This window comes from Desmodus rotundus, chromosome 4 (genome assembly GCF_022682495.2).
Source record: "Desmodus rotundus isolate HL8 chromosome 4, HLdesRot8A.1, whole genome shotgun sequence".
Lineage (NCBI taxonomy): Eukaryota > Metazoa > Chordata > Mammalia > Chiroptera > Phyllostomidae > Desmodus > Desmodus rotundus.
Window position 1 is genome coordinate 65,004,351 of NC_071390.1, and position 25,608 is coordinate 65,029,958.

The following is a 25,608-nucleotide window of genomic DNA, read 5'->3' on the forward strand; positions in this document are numbered from 1 at the left end:
ATAATTGGGATTTAAAGGTTAAAAGTACTATATGATTTAATCTTTGAGTTGTGGAAGCTACTAAGGTGTTTTACCTTTCTGTACTCTACTTTTCCCAAATTCACAGTAGAAAAATAAGGATCCCAAATGTGCTATGGTAAAATGGCTAACCAATTCAGTGAAAAACACATTGTTTTTCAAATAATAAGTGTTCACATTCTTGGGTAATCTTTTTCTTTTTAACTTGTAAATTACATGCCTTTACAAAGTAGCACTCAGTGCTATTTTGGACATTTTAATCACCCCGGCCCCCAAAGCCCCTTCAGCAGTCACTTCTCATTCCTTCTTCCACCCAACTCAGCTTTTGGCTTGTTCCCACTTTTTGGCTATTATAAATAATACTGATGTGACTATTCATGTACAGACTATTGTGTGGATATATGTTGTTATTTCTCTTGGGTATGCACTCAGAAGTAGAATTGCTGGGACATGTGGTAACTATGTTTACCTTTTGAGAAACTGCCAAACTTTTTCAAAACTGTTGCACAATTTTACATTCTCATCAGCAATGTATGAGGGTTGCAGTTTCTTCACATCCTTGCTGACACTTATTATCTGTTTTTTATTTTGCTTTTCGTTGGTATATCTAAAAAATGTATCATTTATAAGCCAAGATCATAGATATTTACTCCTATATTTTCTTCTAATTGTATAGTTTTGACTCTTACATATAGGTCTGTGATTTATTTTTAATTTTTGTGTATGGTGTAAGGAAGGAGTCCAACTTAATTCTTTTGCATGTGAATATTCAGTTGTCTCAGCATTGTTTGTTGAAAAGACTGTTATGACCCCATTGAATCATCTTGGCATCATTGTTAAAAAGCATTATCTTTTTATCTCACTAAATGCTTAAATTCCTCAAGTGAAGGAACCAGATCTATCTTGTTCACTAGTATATACTGTCAATCAGTTTTGACCAAGAACTGCAGGACAAACAAAAGGTTTGTTTGGGGGTCTTTTAGCAATTGCAGTTTTGTAGACACAGATTGGGGTAGAAAACCAAAAGTGTTCCAAGAGGGGAAAGGAAGGGACAGAGTTCATAAAGACAGAAAAGGCGGGGCTCTAAAGGGATTACACAAATTGTTTTGAAAGAGCTGTGATTGGTGCTGGCAAGCGGGCTATGCTATATGATTAATTGGTATGTCTTTTGCTAGGCGAAATTTGTTTTTCTTTATATTTTTTTATTGTTGTTCAAATACAGTTGTCTCCATTCCCTGCCACCACTCCGCCCCTACCCCAGCCATCCCCACCTCCCACCCTTGATCCTACCCCCCTTTGGTGTTGTCCATGTGTCCTTTATACATGTTCCTGAAAACCCCTCCCCCTTTTTCCTCCTTTATCCCCTCCCACCTTCCCTCTGGTTACTGTCAGTTTGTTCTTAATTTCACTGTCTCTGGTTATAATTTGCTTTCTTGTTTGTTTTGTTGATTAGGTTCCACTTATTTTATTTCTTAATAGTTGAGTGATACAGGACCAGTTCTAGGAATTGTATCATGATAGAGATGTTTTGTGCTTTAGTCCAATTCAGAAGTTCAGTTTCACATAGAGGGGTGGTGTTAGCTCAGCTTCCTGGAGGTCTCTAGGTTCCATTTTAGATTGCCTACTTGACAACATCAACTCTGTTTTACTGTTTTTATTTTATAGTACCCACTGCTTAGCATAGTTTCTTGTACATAGTAGATACTGAATATATATATACTGAATATATATATGGTTGGTATATCTAAAAAAGGTATCATTTTTTTTTCTTTTTTTTATTGTTATTCAATTATAGTTGTAAAAGGTATCATTTTTAAGCCAAGATTCAGTATATATGTATGTATGTGTGTGTGTGTATATATATATATATATATAATTTTTAAAAAAATAAAGAATGAAGTAAGCGAGATAGCCTATGGCAAGACTGTAGAGTGAAGAACAGGAAAGCACCTAGGTAAAGGGCACAGTAGATTTTTGGAGGGAAAATCAACATTGTTTTATCTGTTACACTAAATTCGCCTATATTCATGAGTCTGTTTCTAGCAGAAATTTTGTTCTCAATTTATTTTTTAAAATTAATTTATTAAAAATTAAAAAATTAATTAATGTTTTAAAAAGGTAAGATATGCCATAGTAAAAATGCAAACTATAAAGGAAGTACTAAAACCAACAGTAAAGGTCTTCTTCCCTATCTAGCCCCTCTACCATCAATGCTACTTCCATGCTTGTTGGAAGTTTTTGCATATTCTCAGTAATTTATTATGCGTATACAAGCATATGTATAATCCTTTCTTTAAAACTACAAAGGTAGAGTAATACTATTCAAGTATTCATAGTTTGTTCATATTATTTGTTCCTTAGAGTATATCATGGTGTACCTTCCATAATAGCACTTTTAAATCTTCCTCATTCTTTTTAGCACCACATACTATATGCCATTGCATGATGTACTTAAAATTACTTATCTGCTTCCCTGTTTAGTGACATGCCAAAGACTATGTTTTTGATAGCAAAGAGTCCATTGGAAAAAAACGACTTGAAGTTGTGATTATGAAATAAATGGTCATCTTTATTTTATTTCAAAAAATAATTTACACAAAGGGTAAATTAGTGTTTTATAGTACAATCTGAAATTTTAAAATGAGTGTGGAATAAATCTAATTTATTACTTTATAATTTGAAACTCTTTTTTAAAAAAGCCCTTCTTTTATTTTTAGGATATTCTGAAACATTGTTTTAGAAATTAAAATTAACCCTGCATAAAAACCCAGTGCTTTTTGAAATTATATTGCATTTATGCTTTCTTAAAATGGGAAATCTTTTGAAGGTCATGTGCTATATACTCTTTTGTAGGCCAGCTTCAATGACCGTAGTTGATGGAATCCATAAGGTATGCATCCATGTGGGATCAAAGCTGATAGAGAAGATTCTTCTAAACATTTCTTCTGACGAGCTCAGCAGAGTTATAGGTGAGATACCAACATGTCATGGAGAGGTTGTTCTTGGTGAAAACACTGATTTCAGGAGTGTAGAGAGTATATTGGAATAGAATGAACACTAGACTGTAAATTAAGGCTTAATTTCTTGCTCTACACCTGTCTCAGCACACAAATAGAGGGAAGCAAGCACTTAATCTCTTCTTACTCTAAAGTGTCAATTGGTACACAAAAAACACTAAGATTTTAGTTTTTAAAAAAATTATTTTACTGTTGTTCAATTACAGTTGTCTGCATTTACTCCCCACCACTGCCCTGCCAACCCCAGCCAAGCCCACCTCCCTTCCCTGCTTCCACACCCCCTTGATTATGTCCATTTGTCCTTTATAGTTGTTCCTGAAAACCCTTCCCCTCTTCCCCCCATTATCTCCTCCCATCTGCCCTCTGGTTACAGTCAGATTGTTCTTAATTTCAGTCTCTCTGGTTATATTTTGCTTGCTTGTTTGTTTTTCCAGTTAAAGGTGAGATCATATGGTATTTATCCCCCACTGCCTGGCTTATTTCACTTAACATAATGTTCTCCAGTTCCATCCATGCTGTTGCAAAGGGTAGGAGCTCCTTCTTTCTCTCTGCTGTGTAGTATTCCATTGTGTAAATGTATCACAGTTTTTTTATCCATTCATTTACTGATGGGCACTTAGGTTGCTTCCAGCACTTGGCTATTGTAAATTGTGCTGCTGTGAACACTGGGGTGCATAGGTTCTTTTGGATTGGTCTTTCAGGGTTCTTAGGGTATAATCCTAGAAGTGGAATTGCTGGGTTGAAAGGGAGTTCCACTTCAAGTTTTCTGAGGAAATTCCATGTTTTCCCCACTGGCTGTACTAGCTGCATTCCCAAAAACAGTGGACTAGGGTTCCCTTTTCTCCACATCCTCTGCACACTTGTTTATTGAATTGTTTATGATGGCCATTCTCACTGGTGTGAAGTGGTATCTCATTGTGGTTTTAATTTGCATCTCTCTGATGGCTAGTGATGCTGAGCATCTTTTCATATTCCTCAGGGCCCTTTGTATGTCCTCCTTAGAAAAGTGTCTGTTCAAGTCTTTTGCCCATTTTTTAATGGTTTTTTCATATTCCTGGAGTGGAGTCATGTGAGTTCTTTATATTTTGGAGATCAGGCCCTTGTCTGAGGTATCATTGGCAAATATGTCTTCCCATATAGTTTGTTCTCTTTTCATTTTAATGTTGTTTTCTTTAGCCATGCATAAGCTTTTTATTTTGATGAGGTCCCATTTGTTTATTCTTTCCTTTATGTCCCTTGCTTTAGGGGACAAAACAATGAAAATATTGCTGCATGGAATGTTGGAGATTTTCCTGTCGAGGTTTTCCTCTAGGATTTTTATGGTGTCATGAGTTATATTTAAGTCTTTTATCCACCTTGAGTTTATTTTATGTGTATGGTGTAAATTGCTGATCAAGTTTCATTTTTTTGCAGGTAGCTGTCCAGACCTCCCAACACCATTTGTTGAAGAGGTTGTTATTACTCCATTTTATGCTTCTTCCTCCTTTGTCAAATATTAATTGACTATAGAGACTTGGGTTTATTTCTGGGGTCTCTATTTTGTTCCATTGGTCTATGTGTCTGTTCTTATGCCAGCACCAGGCTGTTTTGATTACTGTGGCCTTGTAATACAGTTTGATATCAGCTATTGTGATCCCTCCTACTTTGTTTTTCTTTCTCAAAATTGCTGCAGGTATTGGGGTTGTTTATGGTTCCATATACATTTTAGAAATGTTTTTTGTATGTCTGTGAAATATGTCAGGGGTACTTTAATAGGGATTGCATTGAATCTATACATCGCCTTGAGTAGTATGGCCATTTTGATGATGTTAATTCTTCCAATCCATGAGCATGGTACATGCTTCCATTTGTTTGTGTCTTCCTTAATTTCTTTCTTCAGTATTGTGTAGTTTTCTGAATACAGGTCTTTTACCTCCCTGGTTAGGTTTATTCGTATGTACTTTATCTTTCTTGTTGCTATAGCAAATAGGATTTTTTCCTGATTTCTGTTTTTGATATTTCATTTTTGGTGTACAAAAATGCCATTGACTTCTGATATTCTGGGACTTTGTATCCCACTATTTTGCCAAATGTATTTATTAGGTCGAGTAGTTTTTTTATGGAGTATGTCGGATTTTCTATGTACACTATTATGTCATCTGCAAACAGTGACCGTTTTGCTTCCTCCTTTCCAATTTGGATGCCTTCTATTTCTATTTCTTGTCTGATTGCTGTGGCTAGGACTTGCAATACTATGTTGAATAGGAATGGTGAAAGCAGACGTACTTGTATTGTTTCTAATGTTAGGGGGAAAGCTCTAAATTTTTGCCCATTGAGTATAATGTTTGCTGTATTTCTCTCAGATATAGCTTTTATTATGTTGAGGAATGCTCCTCTATTCCTACTTTCATAAGTGTTTTTATGATAAATGGGTGCTGTACCTTATCAAATGCTTTTTCTGCATCTATTGATTTGATCATGTGGTCTTGGTCTTTCGTATTTTTTATGTGATGTATTACGTTTATTGGTGTGTGAATATTGTACCATCCTTGTATCCCTGGGGTGAATCCCACTTGGTCATGGTGTATGATCTTTTTAATGTATTGCTGGATGCGGATTGCCAATATTTTGTTGAAAATTTTAGCATCTATGTTCATCAGTGATATTGGCCTGGAGTTTTCTTTCTTTGTTGTGTCTTTATCTGGTTTTGGGATTAGGATGATTCTGGCTTCATAAAAACAGTTTGGGAGTGTTCCATCTTCTTGGATTTTTTCGAATAGTCTGAAGGATAAGGGTTAGCTCTTCCTTAAATGCTTTGTAAAATTCTCTTGTGACACATCTGGTCCACGGCTTTTGTGTGTCGGGAGTTTTTTAATTACTGCTTCAGTTTCATCAGGTGTTACTGGTCTGTTCAGGCTTTCTGCTTCTTCTTAATTCAGTTTTGGAAGATTATATTTTTCTAGAAATGTGTCCATTTCACCTAGGTTTTCAAATTTCTTGGCATATTGTTTTTGTAGTAATTTCTTACAATTCTTTGTATTTCTGTGGTGTTAGTTGTGATCTCTCCTCTTTCATTTCTGATTGTGTTTATTTGGGTACTCTCTTCTTTTTTAAAAAAATATATTTATTGATTATGCTATTATAGTTGTCCCATTTCCGCCCCTTCACTCAACTCCATCTTCCCACCCCCTCCCTCCCACATTGCCCCCCTATAGTTCATGTCCATGGGTCATACTTATAAGTTCTTTGGCTTCTACATTTCCTACACTATTCTTACCCTCCCCCGTCTATTTTCCACCTATCATTTATGCTATTTATTCTCTGTACCTTTCCCCCCTCTCTCCCCCTCCCAATCCCCTATGATAACCCTCCATGTGATCTCCATTTCTGTGGTTCTGTTTCTGTTCTAGTTGTTTGCTTACTTTTCTTTTGTTTTCGTTTTAGTTGTGGTGGTTAATAAGTGTGAGTTTGCTGTCATTTTTACTGTTCATATTTTTTATCTTCTTTTTCTTAGATAAATCGCTTTAACGTTTCATATAATAAGGGCTTGGAGATGATCAACTCCTTTAACTTGACCTTATCTGGGAAGCACTTTATCTGCCCTTCCATTCTAAATAATAGCTTTGCTGTATAGAGTCATCTTGGATGTAGGTCCTTGCCTCTCATGACTTCGAATACTTCTTTCCAGCCCCTTCCTGCCTGCAAGGTTTCTTTTGAGTAATCAGCTGACAGTCTTACTCCTTTATAGGTAACTGTCTCCTTTTCTCTTGCTGCTTTTAAGATTCTCTCCTTATCTTTAATCTTGGCTAATATAATTATGATGTGCCTTGGTGTGTTCCCCCTTGGATCCAGCTTCTTTGGGACTCTCTGAGCTTCCTGGACTTCCTGGAAGTCTATTTCCTTTGCCAGACTGGGGAAGTTCTCCTTCATTATTTGTTCAAATAAGTTTTCAATGTTTTGTTCTTCCTGTTCTCCTTCTGGCACCCCTATAATTCGGATGTTGGAACGTTTGAAGATGTCCTGGAGGTTCCTAAACCTCTCCTCATTTTTTTGAATTCTTGTTTCTTCATTCTTTTCTGGTTGGATGTTTCTTTCTTCCTTCTGGTCCACACCATTGATTTGAGTCCCAGTTTCCTTTGCATCACTATTGGTTCCCTGTACATTTTCCTTTGTTTCTCTTGGCATAGCCTTTGTTTTTTTCATCTAGTTTTCGAACAAATTCAACCAATTCTGTGAGCGTCTTAATAACCAGTGTTTTGAACTGTGCATCCGATAGGTTGGCTATCTCTTCCTCGCTTAGTTGTATTTTTTCTGGAGCTTTGAAGTGTTCTGTCATTTGGGCCTTTTTTTTTTTTTGTCTTGGCATGTCTGTTACTTAAAGGGGCGGAGCCTTAGGTGTTCTCGGGGTGGGGTAACACTGGTGGCTGCACTGTGACACTGTATGTGGGAGAGGGGCTGAGAGGGAGCAATGGCGCTCACTCCACTCTCCAGCAGATTTCAGCCACTCCCTCTGCTACCCACAATCAAATTGGGCCCCTCTGGTGCTGGTTCCCGAGTGGGTGGGCTTGTGCACACTCTAGGCCCCTGTGGGTCTCTCCAACAACCTCTCCTGTGAGGCTGGGAGTCTCTCCTGCTGCCGACCCAACTCCCACGGGCATTTTCACTCAGAGGTTTGAGGCTTTATTTCCCCATGCTGGAGCCCTGGGTTACACAGTCTGCTTTGCTCCCCTCCGTTCGTCCTGGTTTATCTGTGTGCGAATGTAGGGCTGCGGGGGTGCTACCCACTGCTCTGCCTGCCCCGTTCTCTGCCACTCTTAGTCCAGCCCTCTGGGTTTATCTGTGCGCGAATGCAGGGATGCAGGGTCTGCTAGTGGTCATACTGCCTGTCCCGTACGTCCCACACTCCGCCAGTCTCAGTCCCACCACGGCCACGCAAGTCCTCTCTGCTCTGGTGCTTGTCTCCACCCCTCCTACTGGTCTGGATGTATATTTCTTTTTTATCTACTTGGTGTCGGACTTCCTTGCCGTTCGATTTTCTGTCAGTTCTGGTTGTGTGAGGAGGCGCAGTGTGTCTACTTATGCCGCCATCTTGGTTCTCCGCCTCTATATCCTCTCTTCTTTTCTTGATGAGTCTGCTTAAAGGCTTGTTGATTTTGTTTACTTTTCAAAGAACCAGCTCCTGGATTTATTGAACCTTAGAATTGTACTTTTAGTCTCTATGTCATTTAACTCTGCTCTGATCTTGGTGATTTCTTTCCTTCTCCTTGCTATGGGCTGTCTGTGTTGTTCCTTCAGTTCTTGTAGGTGTAGGGTTAGGTTGTTTATTTGAAATGTTTCTATCCTTTTTAGGTAGGCCTGTATCACTATGAACTTCCCTCTCAGGACTGCCTTCATCATGTCCCATAAGTTTTGGATTGTTGTGAGTTCATTTTCAACTATCTCCAGAAACTTTTTGATTTCTGCCTTAATCTCATTTTTTATCCATTCATTGTTTAGTAGCATGCTATTCAATTTCTATGAGTTTGAGTGTTTTGGGTTTTTTTCCTTGAGGTTGGTTTCTAGTTTTAGTCCCTTGTGGTCTGAGAAAATGCTTGATATCAGTTCAGTGTTCTTGAATTTGTTGAGGCTTGTTTTGTGTCCTATCATGTGGTCTCTCTTTGAAAATGTTCCATGTGCATTTGAAAAGAATGTGTGTTTTTCCTCTTTGGGATGGAAGGCTCTATATACAACAGTTAAGTCCTTTTGATCTAGGGCATTGTTCAATGCCACAATATCTTTGCTGATGTTTTGTTTGGAAGATCTATACATTTCTAACAGTGGGGTGTTAAAATCCCCTACTATAACTGTGTTGCTGTGGATATATTTCCTGAAGTCCTCCAAGATTTTCTTATGTATTTGGGTGCTCTTATGTTGGGTGCATATATTTTTATAATGTTTATGTCTTCTTGATGGATTCTTCCCTTGAGTATTATGAAATATCCTCTGGGTCTTTTTTTATGGCCCTTGTTTTGAAGTCTATTTTGTCTGATATGAGTATTGCTATCCTGGCCTTTTGGGGATATTTGTTTCCAGCCCTTCCCTTTCCAGTTCTGTAGTCTTTTGTCCTGAGGTGGGTCTTTCGTAGGCAGCATATGTGTGGGTCATGCTTTCTTATCCATTCAGCTATTCTATGTCTTTTGATTGTAGCATTTAATCCATTTACATTTGAGGTTATTATTGATACTTATTCATTGCCATTTTTTCATACCTGTGTTCCTGTCTCTTTCTCTTTTCCTTCCTTTCCTTAAAGCAGTCCCTTTAGCATCTCTTGCAGAGCTGGTTTGGTGGAGGCATATTCTTTTAGACTTATTTTGTCTGGGAAGCTCTTTATTTGGCCTTCTATCTTGATTGAGAGCCGAGCTGGGTAAAGTAGTCTTGGTTGCAGGCCTGTGGTTCTCATTACTTGGAAATTTTTTGCCATTCTCTTTTGGCTTGGAGCATTTCCATTGAGAAGCCAGCTGCTAACCTTATTGGTGCTCCCTTGTATGTTACTTCCTGTTTCTCCCTTGCTTCCTTTAAGATCCTCTCTTTGTTTTGGAATTTTGCTATTTTAATTATGATGTGTCTTGGAGTGGGCCTCTTTGGGTTCCTCTTGCTTGGGACTCTCTGTGTTTCCTGGATTTGGGTGACTTTTCTCTCATCAGATTAGGGAAATTTTCGATCATTACTTTTTCAAACACGTTTCCTATCCCTTGCTCTTCTTCTTCTCCTTCTGGTACCCCTATTATACGGATATTATTATGTTTCATGTTGTCCGTCATTTTCCCTCAATCCCTCTTCAATTTTTCTGAGCCTCCTTTCCTTTTCTTGGTCTTTCTGGGTGTTTTTTTCTACTTTGTCCTCCAGCTCGTTGATCTGGTCCTCTGCTTCATCTAGTCTGCTTTTGATTCCTTCTACTGTGTTCTTCAATTCAGAAATTGTATTCTTCATTTCCTCTTGGCCCTTGTTGATAGTTTCTATTTCCTTTTTCATGTTGATATAGTTTGCAGTGAGTTCATTGTAGTTTCCCTGTAGTTTCTGGTAATTATCTGTGAGCTCAGTGAGCTTCCTGATAACCATTACTTTGGACTCAGTATCTGATAGTTGACTTGCCTGTCTTTCATTTAGCATTCTCTCTGAGGCTTCCTCCTTTCCTTTCATTTGGGGATTGTTTCTGTGTGTTCCCTTTGTTTGTGAGACACTTCTTGTCAGCCTCTGCTTCTTAAATTGATCTATTCTGTCTCCCTGGGTTTATGGTATGGACTTCTATGCTAGAGTGCTAGTGGGATTCAGTGGTGCTGTCTCCTTAATCTCCTGAGCTCTCTGGTCTTGGGCTGTCGTTTATGTTGGCTCTCTGTATGTGTTTGGGTTTTGATTGTTGTTGGGTCTTTCTTTTATGGGTCCTTCCCTTAAGCTGGTTAATTGAGGGTCACTCAGTCCTCCCCGTCTTGTAGTCTGTTGTGCATATGTGGACAGTTTGTGTTGAAGCTGATTGTTCTGTGTGTACAAGGTTTTGAGGCTTCTCTCTCACTCTGGTACAGTTGTTTGTTCTGAGTAATTTCTCCACTATTTAGTTGTATTTCCAGATCAGTCCTGGATTGAGGTTAGTGTGGCTTCCACTCCTTTATTCACATTCTTCCGTTGTTTTCTGTTGGTGGTTCCTTTGTTGGTGGGTTTCCTCTTCCAGCAGGTGTACTGGTGTTCATTGCTCCCACCTTGCAAGTTCTCTGGACTAGCAAAGTGAAATTTGTCTCACTGTCACGGTTATTAGGATGACCCCTGTTTGGGTCTAACTCTGGTCTTTTCAGAGCTCCAGGTTTTATTGTCTCACCAGTGGGAAAAGGAGGGGAAAAAAAAGAAAAAGGGACGGAAGAAAAATAGAATAGAAAAGGAAAGGAAGGAAGAAGGAATAAAAAAAGATTGGAGGAAAGAAAAGAAGAAGGAATTTGAACAAAAATTAAAATAAAAAAATAAATAGAAGAAGGCAGGAAGAAGGAATAAAAAAAGAAAGAAGGACAGAAAGGAAGAAGGAATTAAAAAAAAAAGTCTTCTGCTGGCTTTAAACTGGTCAGGTCAGTTCTGCTGGCCTTCCTGTCTTTGAAACGGGAGGGCATGCATGGACGGATTGGTTTCACTTTTCTCCCTTCCTGAGCGACACTCTTCACTGTTGTCCAGCCACCAGTCCAGTTCTCAGGTTCCTTCTGCTCCCCCCTAGGCCTTTAGTTCACCAGTTGTGCTGTCCTTGAGGTGCACCAATCAGGGGCAACTCACACTCCACCTTCTTCTGTTTGCTGTCCTAGATGCTAGGGGCTCTCTGGTGCTCCTTCAGGGTAGTTCAGCCCTCTACTAAGTCAAGTCTTTCAGGGGACTGCAGTCTCCCCTAGCCCTGCTTCTCCCCTCTGCTGGGCGTTCTGCCTTCCTCCTAGAGACCAAGTAGGTCCTGCAGAGCTCTGCAGGCAGGGGCTAGGTGGGAGGTGTTCAGTGCCCGGTGCTTCAGGTGTGGTCGCCCCTGGCAGCCAGGCCCTTGATCTGGGTACGCACCGACTCGGGGGCTTTGGGTCTGTGCACCCAGGCAACTGGGCCGCTGATCAGGGTGCGCACCCACCCAGAATTTCAAGTGTGGGTGCCCAGGCCACTGATCGGGGTTCACACCGACCCGGGGGCTTTGCACCTGTTCACCCAGGCAGCCTGACCACTGATCTGGGTGCACACCGACCTGGGCTTCAGGTGTGTGCTGTGGCTGCTTATCAGGTGTTCACAGTTCAGGGGCTGAGGGAGTGGGAGCTCAAGAGGCCACGGCTGTGGTGGCGAATTCTGTAAACAGCCGCTGAATGCCTCAATTTTCTCTTTTTCTTTTTGAGAAATTCCTCCTATTCAAGCCCCCCTGGTCCAAACAAGCATCTGGCCTCTCACACAGTCCAGCCTGGCTCTCTCTCAAGAATCTTGCAGCAGACCCTTCTGCCCCAGCTGGGCACTTCAGCTGCCCTGGTCCCCGCGCTGGTCCCAGGGACCTTATTGTCCTTAAGCACTCTTCTTACCATCTGATTTTTCAATGTCCTCTACAATTTTTGGTCTCTGATCTTCATATATGCTGGAATACCTTTGGCTGTTTGCTGTGTTCCTCAGATCAGCTAGGTGTTTCACTGGTGCCGAGGGGAAGTGGACTCTGCTCCCACCTATCTCGCCACCATCTTCCTCCGCCTTAGAAGTTTCTAATAAGACTTCATGTATAAGGATCTTATTTCCTTATCCATTCAGACACCTGTGACTTTTCTGGAGCATTTATGCCATTTGCATTTAAAGTAATTGTTGGTAGATATGAATTTTTTGCCATTTTATTTTTTGTATTTTTTATCTTTTTTTCTTCTTTTTCTTAAAGAAGACCTTTTAACATTTCTTGTAATACTGGTTTGGTAGTGATGAACTCCTTTAGCTTTTTCTTGTCAGGGAGGCACTTTAGCTGTCCTTTGATTCTAAATGAAGCTTTGCTGGGTAGAGTAATCTTGGTTGTAAATCCTTGCTTTTTATCATTTTAAATTTTGTGTTAATCCCTTCTGACTTACGAAGTTTCTTTTGAGAAATCAGCAGACAGTCTTATGGGAGTTCCCTTGTGAGAAAATCACTGCTTTTCCCTAGCTGCTTTTAGGATTCTCTATCTTTAACCTTTGCCATTTTATTATTTTTATTTTATTTTAAAATTAAATTTCCTGGGGTGACATTTGGTTAATAAAATTACATAGATTTCACCCTGGCTGCATGGCTTAGTTGGTTGGGTATCATCCTGTAAAGCAAATGGCCGCTGGTTTGATTCCAGTCAAGGCCTGGGTTGTGGGCCTGATACCTGGTTGGGGCAGTGTAAGAGGCAACTGGTCAATGTTTCTCTCACACATGACATTTCTCTCCCTCTCTTTCTCTCTCCCTCCCCTTTCTCTAAAAATAAATAAATAAAAGTTTTAAAAAAATTATATAGGTCTCAAATGTACAATTCTATCATATATCATCTGTATATTGCATTGTGTGCCCACCACCCAAATCAAATCATCTTCTGTTACTAGGGGTGGGCAAAGGAGGTTTACAGTTTTTCATATGGAAAAAGACATGCAAATTAGGATTATCACAATAGCTTTATGAACTCAATGGAACAGTGTACTCACAATTATAAACCTACTTTTCCCCACTGTAAGTAGATTGGGCCAAGGCTCCCAGTCCCTAGGGAGGGATAACCCTGATGCAGTGGATGGGGGTGGGGGGCACAGCCCTCACTGATCTGGGAAGCCTACATGGCTCAGGGCAATGACCCAAGGTAGGGGCGCAGACCCAGCCAACCATCTGGTGGGTCACTACCTTTCAGTTTGCAGGCTGGCATTCAGTCCACTGAGCCACACTGACCTGGGCTGTTTCCAGTCTTACATTTAGGTCTTTGGTCCATTTTGAGTTAATTTTTGTATATGGGAACCAGCAGTAGTCTGGTTTCATTCTTTTGCATGTGGCTTTCCAATTTTCCTAGCAGCATTTATTTAAGGGACTTTCTTTTATTCATTGCGTTGTTGGTGCCTTTGATGAAAATTATTTTCCCACATACATGTGGGTAACAAATGTCATTTTAATAATGTATCTTGGTGTGGGCCTCTCTGGGTTCATCTTATTTGGTACTCTGTGCTTCGTGGACTGTTTGCCTTTTTTCCTTCACCAGGTTAGGGAAGTTTTCAGTCATTATTTATTCAAATAGGTTTTAAATCCCTTGCTCTCTTTTTTGTTCTTTGTGGTACCCCTATGATGCAGATGGTGTTATGCTTGATGTCCCTGAGGTCTTTTATATTATCCTCATCTTTAAAATTATTTTTTCTATTTGCTGCTTTGATTGTGTGTTTTCTGGTGTCTTCCAAATCACTGATTCAAACATCTGCTTCATCTAATCTGTTGATTCTTTCTAGTGTATTCTTCATTTTAGTTATTGTAGTCTTCATTTTTGACTGATTCTTTTTTATGGTTTCTATGTCCTTTTTTATGCTTTTGAAGTCTCATTAAGACCTTGAGCACCCTTATAACCATTATTTTGAACTCTGTGTCTGGTAGTTTGCTTGCCTTTATTTCATTTAATTCTTTCTGTGGAGACTTTTCCCGTTCTTTTATTTGGGACATGTTTCTTTGTCTCCTCATCTTGGCTACCTCTCTGTGTTTGTTTCTATGTATTAGGTAGAGCTGCTGAGTCTCCCAATCATGGTAGGTTGGCCTTATGTAGTAGGTGTCCTGTGAGGCTCAGTGGTGCAACCTCTCGAGTCACTTGAGCTGGTGCTCCAACTGTGTCCCCCATGTGGGCTGTGTGCACCCTCCTGTTGTAATTGAGTATTGATTGCTGTTGGCACATCAGTGGGAAGGATAGACCCCTCAGGGTGACCAGCTAAGAGGACCAGCCTTGACTACAGTGGGGATGCTACTGTGCAGAGGCCAACCCCATAGAGCAGAACTTGCATCAGCAGGGCTCCGGTGCCTGGTGAGTTTGACACCTGACTGTGTTGCTCAGAGAGGTGGTTTTGTAGTACTCCAGCATGATCTGAAGCTGGCCACTGGGTGTGCTGGCTCTGGGGCCTCCCAGGAGGTGCAGGTCAAGGTCAGCCACTGCCTGTGCCCTGCCTGGTGTTACCCAGGTGAGCTGCAAAGTGATCTGCAAATGGCTACTGATTGTGCTGGGCTTGGAAGTGCCCAGGAAAGTCCAAGCCATGAACAGAGTCTGGCCAGTAGTGCCATACCTGGTGCCACTTAAAAGGCAAGAGATCCGTGGTACACTGAGGCCAGGTGCTGCATGTTTGGGGTTTGTAAACCTTTTGAGAGATTTTAGGAAAGTTCATAGTATGAGCGAAGATAGGCTATTTGTACAGAAAAGCCACAGGAAGTGGCTTGAGTTGGTAGGGTTTCAGGGAATCACCAGGGCAGGGTGAACAGTGTTAGCAAAGTTGATGCAGATTCAAATGTAGCGCCAGCTACACCTACAGGGGGAGGATTTAGCAAAGAAACACTGGCCTCTACCAATACTGCTGCATGGGTGAAAGCTGCCCCTCCAGGCCATTGCCTGAAAGCCAGACAAATCATTTCCTTCCTGGATGTTCATGAGGCTTTTCAAGCTGCTGCCCCAGCACTGGAGCTCAGAATAAGTCCAAGTAAGTCCGTGTGTGGGCCCCTTTAAGAGGAATGCTTGTGACTCCAGCAGCCCTCTGTTTACTCAGCCACCATTCCCACTGGTTTTCTTTGCCAGAAGTTATGGGTACTTCTCTCTCTCTCTCTTTCGTTTTTAGTACTTCTCAAATTATTTTTTAAGCATTTTTTATTTTTCAATTATAGTTGACATACATATTATATTAGTTTCAGGTGTACACTCCAGGAGTTAAACATTATATAACTTACTAAGTGATCATCTCAATAAATATCACACCTCTTTGACACCATACATAATTATTAGAAATTTATTGACTATATTTCCTGTGCTGTACTTTTCATCCCTGTGACTGTTCTGTAACAACCAATTTGTACTTCTTAATCCCTTCACTTTTTTAAAAAAGATTTTATTTATTTTTAGAGAGAAGGGAAGGAAGATAGAAGGAGAGGGAGAGAAACATTGATATGCAAGAGATACATCGATTAGGTTGCCTCTTGCATGCCCCCAACTGGGGACCTGGCCACAACCCAGGCATGTGCCCTGACTGGGAATTGAACTGGCAACCTTTTGGTTCTCAGTCTTGCACTCAATTCACTGAGCCTTACCAGTCAGGGCTCCCTTCACTTCTTTTTACCCATATCACCAACTCTCATCCCATCTGGCAATTGTCAAAATGTTCTCTGTATCTATGAGTTTGTTTCTGTTCTGCTTATTTGTTGATTTTACTTTTTTAGATTCAATTGTTGATAGAGATGTATGTATTGCCATTCTGTTGTTCATATTTTTAATCTTTTTTTCTTCTTTTTCTTAACCCTGCAGAGGTTGCAGTCAAAAAGTTACAGTGTAGGTCTCATGTACCCAAGAGATACATTCTATGTGCTGAATGTGAAAAAAATTAAAAACACTGCAAATTTGCATTTATTATACTTATATAATAAAATACATGATTTTAAATTTATTTTTAGTTACAATCTAGAAATTATTAAACAAAGAAATATAAAAACATAAAGAATAAAAATTTTTCTTTCAAATAACAGAAGCAGGGATATTGCTAAAAAATACAACAAAAAATGTCTTTAACATTAATTAATCAGAATCTTCAATAGTTGGCTTTGCAAAATGTTTGTAAGTCATCACAAACAATATTGCTACATTCAAGGCATAAATACTTTTCACAACACTTAAAATAATATATTGATATGCAATTTGTTTTGGATACATAGCACCTAATGCATCTTTTTCTTTTTCTGCTTGTTGAGGGAGCTGTATCTGTGTTGTCATTAGAATTCCCTTCAATTTGTGTTAGTCACATACAGACATGCAGCTAGTCATGACCTTGAACCTTTGCACCTGATATATGTAACAATATTTAAGAAAAGAGTTTGTTTATATCTCTCAGATTATCTGTGACCTCTGCAGGGTTAAAGAAGACCCTTTAGCATTTCATGTAATACTGATTTGGTGGTGATGAACTCTTTTAACTTTTTCTTGTCTGGCAAGCTCTTTATCTTCCTTCAATTCTATTAAGAATAAATAATAGCTTTTCTGGACATTGTAATCTTGGTGTAGTTCCTTGTTTTTTCATCACTGTGAATATTTCTTGCCAATTCCTTCTGGCTTGCAAAGTTTCTGTTGAGAAGTCAGCTGACAGTCTTATGGGAGCTCCCCTGCAGATAATTAATTGCTTTTCTTTTCCCTTTCATTCTCTCTCTCTTTCTTTCTTTTTTAATTTTTATTTATTTATTTATTTTGAGAGAGAGAGGCAGACACTGATTTGTTGTTCCTCTTATCTGTGCATTCATTGGTTGACTCTTCTATGTGCTGTGACTGGGAATTGAACACACAATCTTGGCATATCAGGACAGTGCTCTAACCAGCTGAACTACCCAGCCAGAGCTCTAACTGCTTTTTTCTTGCTGCTTTGCAGATTCTCTCTTTGTCTTTAACCTTTGGCATTTTAATGATGATGTGTCTTGGTGTGGGCCTCTTTGGGTTCATCTTGTTTGGGACTCTCTGCATTTCTTGGTCTTGCATGTCTATTTCCTTCACCAGGTTATGGAAGTTTTCTGTTGTTATTTTTCAAATAAGTTTTCAATTTTTTGCTGTCTTCACCTTCTGGCACCCCCATCATGTGAATATTGGTACACTTGAAGTTGTCCCAGAAACTCCTTACACTGTCCTCATTCTTTAAAATTATTTTTCTTGTTGTTGTTCTGATTGGATATTTTTGCTTCCTTATATTCCACATCACTGATTTGATTCTTGACTTGATCTACTCTACTGTTGATTCCCTGTAAATTATTCTTCATTTTGGTTAGTATATCCTTCATGTCTGACTGCTTCTCTTTTATAGTTTCTATGTCCTTTTATATGCTTTTGAAGTCCTATCTAAGTTCATCTACTCTTTTTGTAGATTCATTGAGCATCCTTATAACCAGTGTTTTGAATTCTGCATCTAATAGATTGCTTGTCTTCATTTTGTTCAGTTCTTATTCTGAAGTTTTGTTCTCTTCTTTCATTTGGGCCATATATCTTTGTCTCCTCATTTTGGCATCCTCCTTGTGTTTGTTTCTATGTATTAGGCAGAGCTGCTACATCTCCCAGGCTTGGCAGAGTGGCCTAATGTAGTAGGTATCATGTGGAGTCCAGTGGCACAGCCTCCTGTTCACCCAAGCTAGGCACTCCAGGTGTGTCCACTGTGTGGGCTGTGTATACCCTCCTATTGAGTTGAGCCTTGATTGCTGTTGGCACATTAATGGGGAGGGACTTACCCCTAGGCCGATTAGCTTCAAGAACTGCCTGCGACCACCATGGAGGATCAGCTGTGCAGGGGTCTACTCCAAGGAGCAGGGCTTCAGTGGAGCTGTGGTACCTGCTGTGTTCGCCCCATGAGTGTATTGCTCATGGAGATGGTTGGGTGGTGGTGCTTCAATATGGTCTGAAGCTTTCCACTGGGTGTACTGTCCCTAGGGCCTCCTGAGAAGGTGCAGGCTAAGGTCAGCTCCCACCTGTCTTCTGTCTAGGACCACCCAGACTGAGTTGCAAATCAGTCTGTAGGTGGCTGCTACTTGTGCTGGCATTGGAGGTGTCCAGAAGAGGCCACGCTGTGAACCAAGGCCATCTGCCACTAGTGCTGGGCCTGGGGCCACTTAGCAAGAGATACAGGGCACCCAAGGCCTGCTGCTGCTTGTTTGAGAGATTTTAGGAAAGTCTGAAGCCTGAGCCAAGACAGGCTATTTGTATGGAAAAGCCACTGGAAATAGCTTGGATGATCCTTCAAGTTGGGTGGGGTGGGGTCTCAGGGAATTACTAGGGTGGCTAATAGTGCTAGCCACATTGATGGAGACTCAGCTATTTCATCCACCTGCCAGCTTTTTGTGGGGAGGGCTCAGAAAAGAAGCAGTAGTATCTTCCAGCACTTCTGTCTGAGAGAAAGCTGCCTCTCCAGGTCTTGCCCTGATGCCATACAGTTCAGCTCCTCCCCAAATGTCCCTGGGTGCCTTTTGAGCTGTGGCCCCAGTGCTTGAACTCAGAGGGAGATGGTCCGAGTAAGTCCTTGTGTTGGCCCTTTAAGAGGAACATCTGTGAGTCTAGAAGTCCTCCATCTTTCTCAGCCACAATCCCTGTTGGTTTTAACAGCCAGAAGTTATGGGGTCTTCCCTTCCTGGCACTGGAACCCTGGGCTTGAGGCCAAGTGTGGGGCTAGGAACCCTCTCTCCTCAGAGGGGACCTCTGCAGCCAAAGTATCCCTCCTGATTTTCAACTGCCACATGTGGGTGTGGGACCAGCACATTCCGGGGTTTCTCTGCCCCTCCTACCAGTCCCTAGGTGGCTTCTTATATCGTTAGTTATAGGGTTTCTGTTCATCTAGATTTCAGGTGGTTCTCAATTATGGTTGTTCTGTGGTTTAGTTGTAAGGTTAATGTGGTCATGGGAGGTTGCCAGTACTGTGTTTACCTATTCTTCCATCTTGACTGGAAGCCTAAGAATACTTTTCTGATAATGGACAAACCCTTCTTTTTTCCAGGCTAAATTTAAGAAAAATTAATCTCAGTTCTTCCATTGTTTTAAGAAGCAATAGCTGCACCATAGTAGCAACGCTGTCAGTCTGAATAGTCTGTTATCTATGACTTCCCTGCATGATCTGCAGGAATTGCATGTCGTCATTCTAGAGTAACTTCAACAACATATGACTAGAAAGAGAAGGAAGAGCAGGAGAAATTTCAAGTAGGATTGGGACTTGAGAAAGCAGGGGAAAAAATGAATCCTTCAGTGTGTGTGTTTCTGTCAACTGAGAAGACATTAAGAGCTGTGTATGTGTGTTTTCATCTTCCTCAGCCCCTTCCTCAGAGATCACCTACGGCATGGTTGCAGCAGACCTGTTCCACTCCCTGCTGGCAGGCGGCGGTGCGCCTTGTGTAGTGAAGGTGCAGAGCCTCTTTGTGTTAGATGAAAACAGCTACCCATTGCAACAAGAGTTCTCCCTACTGGATTTTTTTCCTGATGGTGTAAAGCATGTATCCTATGCCCTTCCCTGAGACCAGATGAAGAAACTGCAGGAACTTTAAGGAAGACCACTGAAATGATTTGTTTTTTGAAACAAATGAATGAGAGGGCTTTTGCCTGGGATTTTTAAATATACAGGGGTGGGCAAAAGTAGGCGTACAGTTGTTCCTGTGGAAAATAATAAAATAATATATAATATCATAATACAAGAATAAACTGTTTCATGTACTCACAGCTATAAACCTACTTTTGCCCATCCCTGTATTTTATAAAGAGCTAAATAAATATATTTTATAAAGAGCTAAATATATAAATTACAACTTTTTTTGTAAGAAAATTCTGTTAGGATTTTTGTTTTTGTCTGTTCCTTTCTTGCTTCTAGGGCAGTGATTTTCAACCTTTTTCAATTCATGGCATATGTTCACTAATTACTGAAATTCTGAAACACACCAAAAAAATTCTATTTTTTATCTATCTGACAAATAGGTATAATTTTGATTTATTCACACCAGATGGCTATTGTTGTGGTGGCTGTTGTCATTTTTTTTGTTTGACAATCTCAGAGAAAAGAGATCAGTGCCCCTGACTAAATAGTCAGGTATTGCATATTTTAAAAATTCTTGTGACACACTGGTTGAAAATTGCTCTTCTAGAGAAATGATCTAGTAACAAAGGCAGTACATTCCGTGTGAAATAAAGGTTCACTTTATATAGTCCTTGCTACATTCCGGTCACTATACTAAGTACTGGGGATGCAGATGTAAAACATTTCCTCGGGAATTGCTTTCCTGCTCTACTTGCAAACTCTGTTTTCCCTTATTCCAATTTTAATAAACTATCAACATGAAGTGATTTCCTTAATTATAACCATACATAATAATGGATTAGTTCACATAAGCCCATGATTAGACAAGTTCAAGATAAGCATGTCTTTTTATAAAGAAGCATTGAAAATGAAGGAAACAAGGTCATGTTTCATTATATAAAGGGAGGAAGAGAGTCATATTATTAGTTCACTTCTAGGATTTGAGTGCCTTACTGAATTTACGTAACCAACAAACATTTAGCAATTTGTGTTATCATTATGATTGTAGAAGAAGCTCAAATGAAATGGTAATCACCAATGAGGAAATATGTAGTGATATTTTACCTGTAAGTTTAGAGTATGTTGAGAGCTCATAGATTAATAATATTGCTTGAAAACAACTAAATTCATGATGAAATGAACAAGTATATTTTACTAGGTCTGTGTTTCATTAAATTCTTTTGGTTCATGGAAATTGTTTTTATCTAATTCAGGCTTTTTTAAAAACTTGCTTCCCCTACAAATGAACCTCAGGAGTTTCGTGATTCTCTAAAAAATAATATGCAAAAACATCTGTGGGAGAGTACTAACACACTCAAAAGTCCATTTTCCAGTGGAAAGGGGTCCATACTTTTCAATAAATCCTCAGAGGGATCTTTGACCAGACAAAAAAAAGGTGGTATAGAAACTTTGCGGGTTATTTTGTGGGAAAGATAAGGATTTCTAAGGTTTTATCTGACACCCAATAAGATGGGGATGGGGGAAAAGGCATACAACTGTAATTAAATAACAATAAATAAATTTAAAAAAAAAAAAAAAAAAAAAAAAAAAAAAAAAAAAAGATGGGGAGAGAAAGAGCTGTCCCATATTGTATCTAGAGATACTGGAATTCAAACAAAATGATTGACTCTCCTGGATAATTCATCCAATGGGTGATGAAACTGGAGCCCAGAGCTGGTGTCCTCTAATCTGTGTGCTTTCAACCATAACCACAGTAGGAGCAAATTCGGAGTTCTAATGTAAAATCTGCCTAGTCAGTATAAGTCCACCAAAGGCTATTCTCTTCCATTTTCCCTTCTCCACTTTGTCCCCAAGATGTGGCCTAATCCCTACATCAGCCAAAATGTAGTCCCCTGGAATAGATGGCTGTTCACATCCTATCGGGAAGAAGCCTTTCCAGGGGTGTCCAACCTTTTGGCGTCTCTGGGCCACACTGGAAGAAGAATTGTCTTGGACCACACATTAAATACATAGCGGCACATAACCACACAAAAAAAATCTCATAATGTTTTAAGTAAATTTATGATTTTATGTTGGCCCGCATTCATAGCTATCCTGGGCTGCATGCGGCTCGCGGGCGGTGGGTTGGACACCCCTGCTTCTATTTCAGGCAGGACAGTGGGACTGAAAGGGCTGAAAGGATGAAAGGAGCCCTTCATTAATGAAAGGGGAGCCTGAGGCAGGCACAAACATTTCAAGTGAGACAAAGAACACCAGGTCACACCAATATCTCTTCACAGCCTTTGGTATATATGTCATGGGTGAATACATTTCTAGGAACTTTTATTTATGCTGAAAACTATTTCCTCTTGCTCTGAGGAATCTGATCTATCTCCAGAAATTACCATCCATTTTACTGGGATCAGGGGAGCCTCAGCTCCTAGCTGTATTCCTTATCTGAGATGTGCAAGTGAATATATTTTACCTACTCCATACATTTTCATAAAACTCAATTGGGTAGCTTACCAGTGTCAGCAAATTTAGTGGTTCTACATCTGGCAATCCCGTGGTAGGCATTTTAGGTAAACCTCATTCTTCATCTCCTGATAATTCAGCTGAGAGGGATAGTTCTCCCATCTCAGAGGCCCATTGGTACTTGATATTAGCTTTTCCAAATGTGTGGTTTCTCTAACAGCTATTAGAGGCATTCATCTTTTTCCCCACTAGTGAGATCTGTGCTAAATTTCTACTTACATGTTGGATTTCTTCTTTTTATTTATTTTTTGGGGGTGGGGGAGGTTTCTGCTCTTCAAGTGGGATGACAAAGTTGTACGTGTGATCCATCCTGCAGACATTTGCTGAAAGTATACCATGTGCAAGGCACTGGGAATACAAAGACACATAAGAAGGCCTGCCTTCAGTGGGTTTATGGGCAAGCTGGTGGAGAAATATTTAAACAAAATAATAGTAATAATAGTGCTGAGATTAAATCTGTGTGGAAAAGGTACAAAAGGTAATAGAATAAGTTTATTAGTTGCAAGTGATAAAAACCCAACTCACACTAGCTTGAGCAAAAACTAGGAGATATTGTTTCATGTAACTGAGTGTAGTACTAGTTTAAGGCACAGATGAATCCGCTGGCTTAAATTTTGTCATCTGGTTACCTCAACTCCCTGATTCTTTTCCTTCCCTTCTATTTCTCCTATTTTTCTCTTGCCCTGTTCTCTCCCCTTCCTGTGTTTCTTTTTCCCTCTCTCTTGTACTTTCCCCGCTTCATCTTTCTGTCTTTTCTCTATCTCTCCCACCTATGCTCATGGATAAAAGATGACTGTAGGAAGCCCCAAAGTTTCCTCTTTACAGAAAAAGACTCTCTTTGCTAGTGTCACATAGCAAATTTCATGGAAGGATTCTGATGGAATTTGCTTAGTTTACCTTCCCTCCCCCTGCAGACAGGTGGGTGGGACGGTGGGACTGAAAGGGCTGAAACCATATAGGATGAAAGGAGCCCTTCATTAATGAAAGGGGAGCCTGAGGCAGGCACAAACATGTCCATGGCAATGGAAGATGCAAAAAGGCTTCAGAGAAGAAATATCTAACCTGCATTTTTAAATATAGGAGGTTTTCAACACAAAAAACAAAGTGATGTACATACAGTAGTATAGCATATTGGGGGAAATGGTACATCTCAAATGGGGCTGAAAAATGAATAACCCCTCCCCGCAGAGTGAACAGGAGACATAAGATACTGCAAGAAAGATAGACAATGTATTTCTGAAGGAAATTTAAAAAAAAATCTTCACCTGAGGACATTTTTTTTTCATTGAATTTTTAAGGATAGAGGAAGAGAGAAAGAGAAACAGATGTGAGAGAGAAACATCACTTGGTTTCCTCCAGTACACACCCGGACCCGGGACCATAGGTGCCTGGACCGGGGATTAAATCCAAAATTTAGGCATGTGTCCTGACTGGACATCCAAGCCTCAACTCTGAATTCAGTTATGGGATGATGCTCCAACCAGCTGAGCCACACTCCCTGGCAAGGGCCATTTCTGAAGAAATCTTAACTCACAAAGCAGTGGAGGTTTTGTGTGAAGTACTGAATTGCATTTCTTAGTGGCTACAAATGACAGGACTGAGATGCTATAAAGTGTAACCCTGGGGTTCTGGGAAACCACAGACAAGTTCCATCAAATTTCAAATAATTGAATTACCATTTTTCAGGCTTTGAAATGTGGTTTGTTATTAAAATGAATCTACATCAATGATAAATTTACTATAATACTTCATATTCTAAAATTCACATTCATGGGGTTTGAAGGTGATCAGAAGAGGGCTTTTTAAAAAAGATTTTATTTATTTTTAGAGGGAAAGGCAGGGAGAAAGAGAGGGACAGAAACATTGATGTGCTGGAGAAACATCAATCAGTTGCCTCTCACACCACCCTAAACTGGGGAGCTGGCCTGCAACCCTGGCATGTGCCCTGACTGGGATTTGAACCTGCATCCTTTCAGTTTGCAGGATGATGCCCAACCTGCTGAGCCACACCAGTCAGGGCAGAAGAAGGCTTTTATTTCATATGTTATTGTTCGAGAGTAATAGATAGCCTTACAAAGTTTCAATAGGATAACTTTTTCACAATGCTCATAAATTATCATCATCCTCAGAATTCTCCTAAACTGCTGTGATGCAAGGCCCTAAATTGTTTAAGACTAGTGTTAGCACAACCTACATAGTTGACTGTGGGCTATGGCATGGCTTTCTTAGAAGAAAATATCTGTAATTTCTCAGAACACTATAGAATGAAACAGAACAACTAATCATCCCTACTCTTTCATTCTAGATGCTAAATTGCATTCTGGAGGGTTTCTAGGTGGTCCAATGTAGGTCATGAATCAGAATGATTAGACTAAAATGTTCATTTTTCCTAGGAGTTTAACACTTGCCTTTGTTTTAATGTCAATAAGGGGAGAAATATGTGAGAGGGAATGAGGATTACCAATTGTCATTCTGTCTTTAGAGGTCTTAAACTTGGTTCGTTATTAAGAAGTTCATTCCTGACTTCCAGCCAAGATGGAGGCATAGGTAGACACACTGTGCCTCCTTGCACAACCAAAAGAAGGACAACAAATTTAAAAACAAAAAACAACCAAAACTGACAGAAAATCAAACTCTATGGAAATCTGACAACCAAGGAGTTAAAGAAGAAGCATTCATCCGGTAGGAGGGGCGGAGACAGGAAGCTGGTCAGAGAGGACTAGTCCCAAGGCTGTGACTGGCGGACCTGGTGAGGTGTCTGATTGTGGACTGGGTAGTCCCATGTTCAAGTGCAGATAAACAGGGAGGAACAACTGGGGAGTGAGACAGGCCTCACAAGTCAGAGTTCCAGTGTGGAAATAAAGCCTCAAACCTCTGATTGTAAACACCTGTGGGGGTTGAGACGGCAGTGGGAGAAACTCCCAGCCTCACAGGAGACTTTTTTGGAGAGACCCATAGGGTCCCAGAATGTACACAAAATCACCCATCTGGGAATCAGCACCAGAAGGGCTTAATTTGATTGTGGGTAGCGGGAGAAGTGACTGAAAACCGGCAGAGTGGAGCAAGTGGCACTGTTCCCTCTCGGGCCCCTCCCCCACATACAGTGTCACAATGCAGTGGCGGGTTGCCCCACCATGGTGAACACCTAAGGGCCCTTACTATGTGACAGGTGTGCTGAGATTAAAAAAAAAAAAAAGCCCAAATGAAAGAACAGATCAAAGCTCCAGAAAAAATACAACTAAGCAAGGAAGAGATAGCCAACCTATCAGATGCACAGTTCAAAACACTGGTAATCAGGATGCGCACAGAATTGGTTGAGGATGGTCACAAAATAGATGAAAAAATGAAGGCTATGC

General features: G+C 40.2%; 1 protein-coding gene across 2 annotated transcripts in view; it reads left to right on the forward strand.

Moving 5' to 3' along the window:
• SHLD2 (shieldin complex subunit 2) overlaps nt 1-20,984 on the forward strand; it is a 161,972-nt gene extending 140,988 nt beyond the window's left edge. For both annotated transcript variants that reach the window (XM_053922075.2, XM_053922072.2), the window contains exons 8-9: nt 2,872-2,987; nt 19,525-20,984. In XM_053922075.2, coding sequence (XP_053778050.1) covers nt 2,872-2,987; nt 19,525-19,724 — 316 coding nt within the window. In that variant the 3' untranslated portion in view covers nt 19,725-20,984. The remainder of the gene's footprint in view (nt 1-2,871; nt 2,988-19,524) is intronic.
• The last annotated feature ends 4,624 nt before the right edge of the window (nt 20,985-25,608 follow it).